Genomic DNA, 13,170 nt, shown 5'->3' with positions numbered 1-13,170 from the left:
TAATATTTAGTCCCTTGGAATTTCAATTCCTAAGTCGTTTTTGATGTTTAATAAAATTCTGTTCACATTTTACCTTAGTTAATGTTATTTAAATTATAGGAAATAAGATAATCCTGCACTTGTGGTTTCAGAATCGTTTTTTCAGTTTTTCGACTTTTCGTTCTTTTGATTTCTCTCTTTTTCAAATTTTCGATTTCTCGATCTTCTTACATATTTTTCGATTGCTCGACTTTTCGACTTTCAAATTTTTCGACATTTTGATTTTTCTATTTAGCGATACTCGAGTTCCGGAATTTTTCAATTTTGTGATAGGTCAATTTTTTATTTTAATGTTCTTTTGATTTTTCTATTTTTCAATTGTTCGATGTTTTGATTTCTAGGTGGTTTTTCGACTTTTCGATTTTCTATTTTCTTGATGTTTCACTGTTTCGATTTACCAATTTTTTTACATTTCAAAAAAATGAAATTGAATTGTGAAAAAATTGAAAAATCGAAAAAATGAAAAATCCCAAAACAGAAATATAGAAAAATCGGAAAATCGAAAAAGCGAGGAGTTGAGACATCGAACAATTGGAAAATTCAAACGTCGAATCATTGAAAAACTGAGATTTCGAGAATTTAAGAAATCAGAAAATTGAAGAATCGAAAAATTGAAAAATCCCTAAACTCGAATATCGAAAAATTCATTAATTGATAAATCAGAAAATTAAATTGAAAAATTCAAAAATCGAAGAAAAATTGAAGAATCGAGAAATCGAAAAGTCGAAAAATCGAAAAAACCAAAACCTGAAATATCTAAAAATTGAAGAATTGAAAGTCTGAAAATCGAAAAATCGAGTAGTCGAGAAATAAGTTGAGAACTAATTGAATAATCGAAAAACTAAAATATTGAAAGACTGAAAAATCTAAAAATCTGAAATTTAAGAAATCAAAAAATTGAAGAATCGAAAAATTGAATAATCCTAAATCTTAAATATAAAAAAATTGAGCAGTCGATAATCAGAAGATTAAATCGAAAAATTAAAAAGTGAAGAATCAAAAAATCAAAAAACTCCAAAATTGAAACATCCATATCTCAATATGGAAAAATTAAAAATCGAGAATTCGAAAAGTCGAAAAATCTAAAAATCTAAAAATTAAAAAATCTGAAACCTGAAAAATTGAAGAACTGAAAATATGAAAATTGAAAAAATGAGTAGTCGAGAAATACAAACATCAAAAAATCAAAAATGGGAAAAACAAAATATAGAAAAATCGAAAGTCGAATAATCAAAAAATTCGAAAATTTAGAACCGCCAAAAATTAAACTACCGAAAAATCGCAAAAATTGAAGGAACGAAAAAATTGAAAAATCGAGAAATTGAAAAATGCCAAAATTCGAACTTAGTGATTAATTGATAAATCGAAAAATTGAAAAATGGAAGAAAAATTGAAAATCGAAAAACTGAGATCTCCCAAATTGAATAATCGAAAAACTGAGATATCGAAAGATAGAAAAATCTAAAAGTCTATAATTTAAGAAAACAAAAAACTGAAAAATCGAAAAATTGACAAAAATTTGAAAAATCGATCAATTCATAAATCAGAAAATTATATCGAAAAATTCAAAAATCGAAGAAGAATTGAAGAATCGACACACTGAAAAATCTCAAAATTGAAATATCGAAAAACTGAGATAACGAAAAATGGAAAAATCGAGAAATCGAAAAGTCGAAAAATCGAAAAAACCAAAACCTGAAATATCTAAAAACTGAAGAATTGAAAATCTGAAAATCGAAAAATCCAGTAGTCGAGAAATATATTGAGAACTAATTGAATCATCGAAAAACTGAGATTGAAAGACTGAAAAATCTAAAAATCTGAAATTTAAGAAATCAAAAAATTGAACAATCGAAAAATTGAATAATCCTAAATCTTAAATATAAAAAAATTGAACAGTCGATAATCAGTAGATTAAATCGAAAAATTCATAAAGTGAAGAATCCAAAAACCAAAAAATCCCAAGATTGAAACATCGTAAATATGGAAAAATTGAAAAATCGAGAATTCGAAAAGTCGAAAAATCTGAAAATCTAAAAATTAAAAAATCTAAAATCTGAAAAATTAAAGAACTGAAAATCTGAAAATTGAAAAAATGAGTAGTCGAGAAATATAAACATGAAAAAATCAAAAAAGGGAAAATCAAAATATAGAAAAATCGAAAGTCGAATAATCAAAAAATTCGAAAATTTAAAACCGCCAAAAATTAAACTATCGAAAAATAGCAAAAACTGAAGGAACGCAAAAATTGAAAAATCGAGAAATTGAAAAATGCCAAAATTCGAACATAGTGATTAATTGATAAATCGAAAAATTGAAAAATGGAAGAAAAATTGAAGAATCGAAAAACTGAAATCTCGCAAACTGAATAATCGAAAAACTGAGATATCGAAAGATTGAAAAATCTAAAAGTCTATAATTTAAGAAAACAAAAAACTGAAAAATCGAAAAATTGACAAAAATTTGAAAAATCGATCAATTCATAAATCAGAAAATTATATCGAAAAATTCAAAAATCGAAGAAGAATTGAAGAATCGACACACTGAAAAATCTCAAAATTGAAATATCGAAAAACTGAGATAACGAAAAATGGAAAAATCGAGAAATCGAAAAGTCGAAAAATCGAAAAAACCAAAACCTGAAATATCTAAAAACTGGAGAATTGAAAATCTGAAAATCGAAAAATCCAGTAGTCGAGAAATATATTGAGAACTAATTGAATCATCGAAAAACTGAGATTGAAAGATTGAAAAATCTAAAATTCTGAAATTTAAGAAATCAAAAAATTGAACAATCGAAAAATTGAATAATCCTAAATCTTAAATATAAAAAAATTGAACAGTCGATAATCAGTAGATTAAATCGAAAAATTCAAAAAGTGAAGAATCCAAAAACCAAAAAATCCCAAGATTGAAACATCGTAAATATGGAAAAATTGAAAAATCGAGAATTCGAAAAGTCGAAAAATCTGAAAATCTAAAAATTAAAAAATCTAAAATCTGAAAAATTGAAGAACTGAAAATCTGAAAATTGAAAAAATGAGTAGTCGAGAAATATAAACACGAAAAAATCAAAAAAGGGAAAATCAAAATATAGAAAAATCGAAAGTCGAATAATCAAAAAATTCGAAAATTTAGAACCGCCAAAAATTAAACTATCGAAAAATAGCAAAAACTGAAGGAACGCAAAAATTGATAAATCGAAAAATTGAAAAATGGAAGAAAAATTGAAGAATCGAAAAACTGAAATCTCGCAAACTGAATAATCGAAAAACTGAGATATCGAAAGATTGAAAAATCTAAAAGTCTATAATTTAAGAAAACAAAAAACTGAAGAACCGAAAAATTGAAAAATTCTAAAACTCAAAAATTTGAAAAATCGATCAATTTATAAATCAGAAAATTAAATCGAAAAATTCAAAAATCGAAGAAAAATTGAATCGACAGACTGAAAAATCTCAAAATTGAAATATCGAAAATCTGAAATAACGAAAAATGGAAAAATCGAGAAATCTAAAAGTCGAAAAATCGAGTAGTCGAGAAATATATTGAGAACTAATTGAATCATCGAAAAACTGATGTACTGAAAGACTGAAAAATCTAAAAATCTGAAATTTAAGAAATCAAAAAATTGAAGAATCGAAAAATTGAATAATCCTAAATCTTAAATCGAAAATCGAATAATCAAAAAATTCGAAAATTTAGAACCGCCAAAAATTAAACTATCGAAAAATAGGAAAAATTGAAAGAACGCAAAAATTGAAAAATCGAGAAATTGAAAAATGCCAAAATTCGAACATAGTGATTAAATGATAAATCGAAAAATTGAAAAATGGAAGAAAAATTGAAGAATCGAAAAACTGAAATCTCGCAAACTGAATAATCGAAAAACTGAGATATCGAAAGATTGAAAAATCTAAAAGTCTATAATTTAAGAAAACAAAAAACTGAAAAATCGAAAAATTGACAAAAATTTGAAAAATCGATCAATTCATAAATCAGAAAATTATATCGAAAAATTCAAAAATCGAAGAAGAATTGAAGAATCGACACACTGAAAAATCTCAAAATTGAAATATCGAAAAACTGAGATAACGAAAAATGGAAAAATCGAGAAATCGAAAAGTCGAAAAATCGAAAAAACCAAAACCTGAAATATCTAAAAACTGAAGAATTGAAAACCTGAAAATCGAAAAATCCAGTAGTCGAGAAATATATTGAGAACTAATTGAATAATCGAAAAACTGAGATTGAAAGACTGAAAAATCTAAAAATCTGAAATTTAAGAAATCAAAAAATTGAACAATCGAAAAATTGAATAATCCTAAATCTTAAATATAAAAAAATTGAGCAGTCGATAATCAGTAGATTAAATCGAAAAATTCAAAAAGTGAAGAATCCAAAAACCAAAAAATCCCAAGATTGAAACATCGTAAATATGGAAAAATTGAAAAATCGAGAATTCGAAAAGTCGAAAAATCTGAAAATCTAAAAATTAAAAAATCTAAAATCTGAAAAATTGAAGAACTGAAAATCTGAAAATTGAAAAAATGAGTAGTTGAGAAATATAAACATGAAAAAATCAAAAAAGGGAAAATCAAAATATAGAAAAATCGAAAGTCGAATAATCAAAAAATTCGAAAATTTAGAACCGCCAAAAATTAAACTATCGAAAATTCGCAAAAATTAAAGGAACGAAAAAATTGAAAAATCGAGAAATTGAAAAATGCCAAAATTCGAACATAGTGATTAATTGATAAATCGAAAAATTGAAAAATGGAAGAAAAATTGAAGAATCGAAAAACTGAAATCTCGCAAACTGAATAATCGAAAAACTGAGATATCGAAAGATAGAAAAATCTAAAAGTCTATAATTTAAGAAAACAAAAAACTGAAAAATCGAAAAATTGACAAAAATTTGAAAAATCGATCAATTCATAAATCAGAAAATTATATCGAAAAATTCAAAAATCGAAGAAGAATTGAAGAATCGACACACTGAAAAATCTCAAAATTGAAATATCGAAAAACTGAGATAACGAAAAATGGAAAAATCGAGAAATCGAAAAGTCGAAAAATCGAAAAAACCGAAACCTGAAATATTTAAAAACTGAAGAATTGAAAATCTGAAAATCGAAAAATCCAGTAGTCGAGAAATATATTGAGAACTAATTGAATCATCGACAAACTGAGATTGAAAGACTGAAAAATCTAAAAATCTGAAATTTAAGAAATCAAAAAATTGAACAATCGAAAAATTGAATAATCCTAAATCTTAAATATAAAAAAATTGAACAGTCGATAATCAGTAGATTAAATCGAAAAATTCAAAAAGTGAAGAATCCAAAAACCAAAAAATCCCAAGATTGAAACATCGTAAATATGGAAAAATTGAAAAATCGAGAATTCGAAAAGTCGAAAAATCTGAAAATCTAAAAATTAAAAAATCTAAAATCTGAAAAATTGAAGAACTGAAAATCTGAAAATTGAAAAAATGTGTAGTCGAGAAATATAAACATGAAAAAAATCAAAAAAGGGAAAATCAAAATATAGAAAAATCGAAAGTCGAATAATCAAAAAATTCGAAAATTTAGAACCGCCAAAAATTAAACTATCTAAAAATAGCAAAAATTGAAGGAACGCAAAAATTGAAAAATCGAGAAATTGAAAAATGCCAAAATTCGAACATAGTGATTAATTGATAAATCGAAAAATTGAAAAATGGAAGAAAAATTGAAGAATCGAAAAACTGAAATCTCGCAAACTGAATAATCGAAAAACTGAGATATCGAAAGATTGAAAAATCTAAAAGTCTATAATTTAAGAAAACAAAAAACTGAAAAATCGAAAAATTGACAAAAATTTGAAAAATCGATCAATTCATAAATCAGAAAATTATATCGAAAAATTCAAAAATCGAAGAAGAATTGAAGAATCGACACACTGAAAAATCTCAAAATTGAAATATCGAAAAACTGAGATAACGAAAAATGGAAAAATCGAGAAATCGAAAAGTCGAAAAATCGAAAAAACCAAAACCTGAATTATCTAAAAACTGAAGAATTGAAAATCTGAAAATCGAAAAATCCAGTAGTCGAGAAATATATTGAGAACTAATTGAATCATCGAAAAACTGAGATTGAAAGAATGAAAAATCTAAAAATCTGAAATTTAAGAAATCAAAAAATTGAACAATCGAAAAATTGAATAATCCTAAATGTTAAATATAAAAAAATTGAGCAGTCGATAATCAGTAGATTAAATCGAAAAATTCAAAAAGTGAAGAATCCAAAAACCAAAAAATCCCAAGATTGAAACATCGTAAATATGGAAAAATTGAAAAATCGAGAATTCGAAAAGTCGAAAAATCTGAAAATCTAAAAATTAAAAAATCTAAAATCTGAAAAATTGAAGAACTGAAAATCTGAAAATTGAAAAAATGAGTAGTCGAGAAATATAAACATGAAAAAATCAAAAAAGGGAAAATCAAAATATAGAAAAATCGAAAGTCGAATAATCAAAAAATTCGAAAATTTAGAACCGCCAAAAATTAAACTATCGAAAAATAGCAAAAACTGAAGGAACGCAAAAATTGATAAATCGAAAAATTGAAAAATGGAAGAAAAATTGAAGAATCGAAAAACTGAAATCTCGCAAACTGAATAATCGAAAAACTGAGATATCGAAAGATTGAAAAATCTAAAAGTCTATAATTTAAGAAAACAAAAAACTGAAAAATCGAAAAATTGACAAAAATTTGAAAAATCGATCAATTCATAAATCAGAAAATTATATCGAAAAATTCAAAAATCGAAGAAGAATTGAAGAATCGACACACTGAAAAATCTCAAAATTGAAATATCGAAAAACTGAGATAACGAAAAATGGAAAAATCGAGAAATCGAAAAGTCGAAAAATCGAGTAGTCGAGAAATATATTGAGAACTAATTGAATCATCGAAAAACTGAGGTACTGAAAGACTGAAAAATCTAAAAATCTGAAATTTAAGAAATCAAAAAATTGAAGAATCGAAAAATTGAATAATCCTAAATCTTAAATCGAAAATCGAATAATCAAAAAATTCGAAAATTTAGAACCGCCAAAAATTAAACTATCGAAAAATAGCAAAAATTGAAGGAACGCAAAAATTGAAAAATCGAGAAATTGAAAAATGCCAAAATTCGAACATAGTGATTAATTGATAAATCGAAAAAATGAAAAATGGAAGAAAAATTGAAGAATCGAAAAACTGAAATCTCCCAAACTGAATAATCGAAAAATTGAGATATCGAAAGGTTGAAAAATCTAAAAGTCTATAATTTAAGAAAACAAAAAACTGAAGAATCGAAAAATTGACAAAAATTTGAAAAATCGATCAGTTCATATATCAGAAAATCATATCGAAAAATTCAAAAATCGAAGAAAAATTGAAGAATCGAGAAATCGAAAAGTCGAAAAATCGAAAAAACCAAAACCTGAAATATCTAAAAACTGAAGAATTGAAACTGTGAAAATCGAAAAATCGAGTAGTCGAGAAAAATCTAAAAATCTGAAATTTAAGAAATCGAAAAATTGAAGAATACTAAAACTTAAGTATCAAAAAATTGATCAGTCGATCTATCAGGAGATTAAATCGAAAAATTCAAAAATTAAAGAATCGAAAAACGGAGAAATCCCAAAATGGAAACATCGAAAAACTGAAATAACGAAAAATTGAAAAATAAAAAAATTGAAAAGTCGAAAAACCAAAAAATCGAAAGTCGAATAATCAAAAAATCGACAATTCGAAAATTTAGAAACACCAAAAATGAAAATATTGAAAAATCAAAAAAAATATAAATTAAAAGATTGAAGAAACTCAAAATTGAAAAATCGAAAAGTTGAGAAATCAAAGCATCGACAAATGCAAGAGTCTTTGATTTTAGAAAATTTAAATAGCAGTCACTAATGTTAATTTTGGACATGGTGTCATCCTATTGTTAGTGCGGATGATTAGTCAAATTTTGGTTAGCGTTTTCCCATCGACACGAAAATCCTAATGCACGTATAAAATTCTGATAAAAATCCGAACAGTATTTTTTCGTACTCTAGGCGTGATGAAACGTCGAGGAGACATAAAATTAGCCAGTCGCCCGGTGGACTCTTATCAATACTTCTTTGGCTAAAAGTGTAACGGGATACTCATATTTTAATGCTTTAAAAATTAAAATTGTTCATTTGCATTTTAGATAAGTTAAAATAAATCAATGTCGCTCCTAAGTTCAAGCGTGTGCTTGAAAGCACCCCTTTGTGCTTTTGATTTGTCTTTGTTCGAAAGTACTTTGTTTTAAAATTTAGTTTACTAATTGAGATATGTACGATGGTCTCGCAAAGTTGTTTATTGAGTTTGGAAGCTATCGAATGAAATAGAATATCGCTCTAGCAACAACAACAACAACACCACAACCAAAGATAAAACGTTTATTTTCAATGTAATCGTGCACAACGTGACATATTTAACGTCTGCGAACACACAATCGATGTGAAATAATTGATATTTTTATTTTTTAAGTTGACAAAACAAACATGTTTCCAGTTTTCTTGTCGTGAAATGAAAGTCACAAAATTCATGACGATTTTTGAGTTGTCACTAATAGGCAAGAAACGAAGAGACGAATGATTTATTCATTTTTGAAAATAAGCTACATTATATTCTAATAGAACAATGTAGTACCAAACCAACAAGCAGCAGGAAAACAATCTTCACATTGGCAATTATTCCACTCACGCCGCCGTTTTTCCCTCGTGGCGGTATATGCGGTGGGGCGTCCTTCGGGATGGGCCCAATTTCCCCGCACAAGTGCGGGTACTTCGCGTTGCAACTGTGTCCGTCAGGGCACGCCGAGCACGACTTTCCCACTTTGTAGATCTCCCTCCATATCACCGGAGCACCATCCTCGACCGGCAGAGTCGAGGCATAGTCGCACATCACAGCCAAATTGTACTTCAACACGTCCTTAGGGTACCAACCCCTGGCGCAACCCACCCTGTTGGTCCTCGACCAAAGCATAGCCGCCAGATGCCCGAACTTCGTCCACTGAAACAGGCGAGTTACCTCAAGCCATCTCCGCCCTCACCACCCATTACTTGCGCTCCAGTCAGGGTGTAGTTGCTAACGGTGAAGCTGTCGTTCAGCTTATCGTACTCCGCGCTGTACCTGCAACAGGGGTGAGAATACGCAACGCAAAAACCCAACTTACCATTTGTTCATCATGTCTTTATTAGTCGGCAGGTCTATTTCTCTCTCCTCGTCCATGACGATGCTCTGGCCGTTGGTGCGGGCGTAGCTGGGGTGGGCGCAGTGGTCGTGGTACCCCGGGATGGTGCCCCACTTGCCGAGGTTGCAGCGGACGTAGTACTCCAACTCCATGTCGTAGCTCAAGGCCATCATATCCGACGCCTCTTTGAGCTGGGGGGTGTCCGCGAGGGCCTCGCCGGAGGCCACCCGGTTGCGGATTTCGTTGTGCAATGTCAGTGCCATCTCTCGGAAGGGGATGAGTTCGTCGAAGATCTCCTCGCGCTCAGGTAGGATGCTGCACTTGCAGGCGATGTGAACTTCCTCGTTAGGAAAGCCTTCGTGGCACTTGTAGTCGCAATAATCGCGTTTGCTGGGGTCGAATCCTTGATTGTCGATGGAGTTTACGAGGAGAGTTAGAAGGATAGCTGGCAGAGTTGGAAACATTTTCAGAAAATTCGAGGAGGGTGAGAGTTACGTTTTTATGTGGCAAATTTGACGTAATGAAACTTTGTACAGGGCCTCCTTTCTGGCAGTTACCTACACTTTTTGACAAGCAGAGTTGTTCACATCATTATGCTTTATCCGATTTTCGTTTTTGTCTTACGTGTTTTCTGTTTTACGAATTTCAACAAAAAAATCTGTTCTATTCGTGATGCCATGGCTTACAGTTTAGAACACAAAGTTTTCCTGGTTCAGATTTATTGTCGGAATGGGGTCAAAGTTGATGGTGAATGGACTTAATCGTTGCAGGCCCGCATGGAAGAATTTCGAATTCGACCGAACGATAAAACTTTTCGCAGAAACTGGTTGCCTTTTGCGAAAAGTAGGAAGTGGGGCGCCCAAAAATGAACACCTGAAGTTATTGCTCAAAATTTAAGCCCCGCCCGCCCACCCACCCTATCTCAATGGTGATGATTTTTTATTCGCCGTGCGCATGGAGGCAGGATTTGTTTAATTGCAAAATCCTAATTTCCCTGCGAATATTGACCATTTTGAACATGTTTGAAGTTTCTCGTTGTGAAAAGAAGACTACTAAGAAAAAAAGGGCAACATTTATCTATCGTGCTCAATTGTGATTTATTCGTTGCTGGAACAAGGGACGGAACGTAATTAAAGATACATAATATTTCTCTACAAAAATTTACTATTTACAACAGGTTTTAAGTTTCTTGTTGTGAAAAGAAGGCTACGTATGTTAAAAAAGAAGCAAAATATAAGCCCCGCCCACCCACCCTATTTTAATTGTAATATATTTTTTTATTTGTCGTGTGTGTGGACATTGTGAAAAACTTATTTTGGAATCCTGGAAAAAATATATGGGAATTTTTTCATATGGAGACATTCCTCCTTTCATTACTATTTCACTAGGTGAATCTGATTTAGAGTTAGAATGAGAGGACCAAGGGTGATGACTGAAATTTTTCTAGTGGAGTAATCGAAGTAGAATAAAATACTAACAAGGGTAACTTGCCAGAGGATGCTTTTTTTTAATTTCTGAAATTGTTTAACTGAAAGGAACAGGTATTACTATTTTTTAAATGACCATTTTATTTTAGGTTATTCCAAGGAAGGATCTCACTGCATATGTACTTGACGAATTTTTGAGTAAACCATATTTAAAATCGAAGAAAAATTGAAGAACTGAAAAACCGAAATACCCAAAAGTGAAAAATTTAAAATTGAAAAATGTAAAAAATTGAAAGTCGAATAATCAAAAAATCGAAAATTCCAATAACATTTAAGAGCGCCAAAAATTAAACATGAAAAATCAGAAAAATTAGAAATGAAAAATTGAAGAAACGAAAAATTGAAAAATCGAGAAACTAAAAAATCCCAAAATTCGAACAAACTGATAAATTGAAAAATTGAAAAGTCGAAAAATTGAAAAATGGAAAAATTATGAAATCCATGACAAAAATACAAGACAAAAAAATCTGTTTCATGTTCCATTCAAGAAAAAAACCATTTGTAAAAATTGTTTGTTTGTATCAGGTTTAGAAATGTATAATAGGTTACCTATGGAAATTACAGCTACTACAAATTTGCGGCTCTTTAAAAATAAGCTAAAATATTATTTAGTTAAGAAGTGTTTGTATACAGTGAATGAATTCTTAGTTTGATTTATGTCTTTGTAAATGTATTCTTTTTTGTTTTATTTTCTATACTGACGATTTCCATACAAATGTATTTGTCTCTCTGGAAATAAAATCATTATTATTATTATTATTATTTAGTCGAAAAACTGAAAATTCCCAAACTGAATCATCGAAAAATTGACATGTCGAAAGATTAAAAAAATCTAAAAGTCTATAAGTTAAGAAATCAAAAAATTGAAGAACCGAATAATTGAAAATCTAAAAAATCGAAAAATCGAGCAGTCGAGAAATGTGTATAAATATTGAGAAATCAAGAAATGGGAAAATCAAAATATTGAGCAATTGAAAGTCGAATAATAAAAAAATTGGAAATTCGCAAATTTCGAAGCCCCAGAAATTAAGATATTGAAAAAATTAAAAATTTAAAAATCGAGCAATTTAAGAAACGAAAAATTCGAACAAATTGACCAATTGATAAATACAAAAATCGAAGAAAAACTGAAACACTAAGATAACGAACGATTGAAAAGTCTATAATTTAAGAAATCGAAAAATGAAACAATCCCAAAACTTAAATATCAAACGATTAATCAGTCGATAAATCAGGAAATTAAATTGAAACATCAAAAAACTGAGATAAGGAAAATTGAAAAATCGAGAAATCGAAAAATATAAGCATCGAAAAATCAAGAAATGGTAATGGGAAAAATTGAAATATTGAAAAATCAAAAAATTTAAAAATCAAGAAATTGCAGAAACGAAAAATTGAAAAATCTGAACATCGAAAACCCGAAACATTGATAATTCGAAAAATTCCGAAAACTAACACGGATTCATTACCGACAAATGTAGTAGTATTTTATTCTATAAAATTTAAACAGCAATTACTAATATTAATTTTGGAGATGGCGTCATCCTATTGTTGGTGGGGACGATTAGCCAAATTTTGGTTAGCGTTTGACCATCTACACGATAATCCTAATACACGCATAAAACAGACAGACGGAAGCGGAAGACGTACCTATTTTTTCGTATTCCAGGCATAAAACGTCGAGAAGACATAAAAGTAGCCAGTCGCCCGGTGGATTCGATTAATACCCCTTTGGCTTACGTTCGGGGAGTAAGAGTGTCACGAGATTCTCATATTTTAATGCTTTAAAAATTAAAATTATTTATGTACATTTTAGATAATTTATAATAAAACAATGTCTCTCAAGTTTAAGTGTGTACGTGAAAACGCCCCTTTTTGCTTTTCATTTGTCTTTGTTCGAAAGTACTTTGTTTGAAAATTTAGTTTACTGTAGGTAAGAAACGAAGAGACGAATAAAATGGCATTTAAATATTTATTTATTTTTAAAATAAGCTACATTATATTCTTATAGAACAATGTAGTACCAAACCAACAAGCAGACTGTTAGTTTTCTGGTGCTGTGCAAGCTTTCATAAGGAATAGTTTTGTTTAACTCCCTTTTGATTGATTTTCTATCCGAGGGATGTTATTATTTCTTGTACTCGTTGATATCCATATTTTTTTGCTTCATTTTATCACTGATTTATTGATTCCTGAACAGCTGATTTGACACACACTTAAAGTTACCCGCGTATTTAATGGCACGGTAAAAAGTTTATATATGGCTCTCTACATCCTCATCTGAAACTCCATTTGTCGATTGGACAGGCCATAATCTATACTAGTCGGCCATGGTTTGACAAAATAAATTTTTTGAAAAGTGTCCAAATGACAGTAAAGCTTGAATC

The 13,170-nt window shown here is 29.3% G+C and overlaps 2 protein-coding genes across 6 annotated transcripts in view; both read right to left on the bottom strand.

Annotated features, from left to right (window-relative positions):
- Positions 1–13,170, bottom strand: part of LOC135127548 (glutamate receptor ionotropic, kainate 2-like) — a 193,332-nt gene that overhangs the window by 35,593 nt on the left and 144,569 nt on the right. The window lies entirely within an intron of this gene.
- Positions 8,682–9,821, bottom strand: LOC135127554 (cysteine-rich venom protein-like). Its single transcript, XM_064054021.1, has 3 exons — positions 9,279–9,821; positions 9,166–9,235; positions 8,682–9,115 (listed from the first exon to the last, which is right to left on the bottom strand). The coding sequence occupies exons 1-3, from the start codon at positions 9,758–9,760 to the stop codon at positions 8,726–8,728; spliced, it is 942 nt and encodes a 313-aa protein (XP_063910091.1). The 5' UTR covers positions 9,761–9,821; the 3' UTR covers positions 8,682–8,725.

Source organism: Zophobas morio, unplaced genomic scaffold (assembly GCF_036711695.1).
Source record: "Zophobas morio isolate AGI-343-1 ecotype UQ-CSIRO unplaced genomic scaffold, CSIRO_AGI_Zmor_V1 ptg000012l, whole genome shotgun sequence".
NCBI classification, from domain to species: domain Eukaryota; kingdom Metazoa; phylum Arthropoda; class Insecta; order Coleoptera; family Tenebrionidae; genus Zophobas; species Zophobas morio.
The sequence above is the reverse complement of the archived record's forward strand: the minus strand, read 5'-3'. Positions and strand labels throughout refer to the sequence as shown.

Bases quoted from the DNA above. Each gene is read 5' to 3' on its own strand.
- LOC135127554 (XM_064054021.1), bottom strand. From the start codon at position 9,760: ATGTTTCCAACTCTGCCAGCTATCCTTCTAACTCTCCTCGTAAACTCC. The intron at 9,236-9,278 runs GTAAGTTGGGTT...CCCCTGTTGCAG, and splicing joins AAAGACATGATGAACAAATG to GTACAGCGCGGAGTACGATA. The intron at 9,116-9,165 runs GTAATGGGTGGT...CGCCTGTTTCAG, and splicing joins ACACCCTGACTGGAGCGCAA to TGGACGAAGTTCGGGCATCT.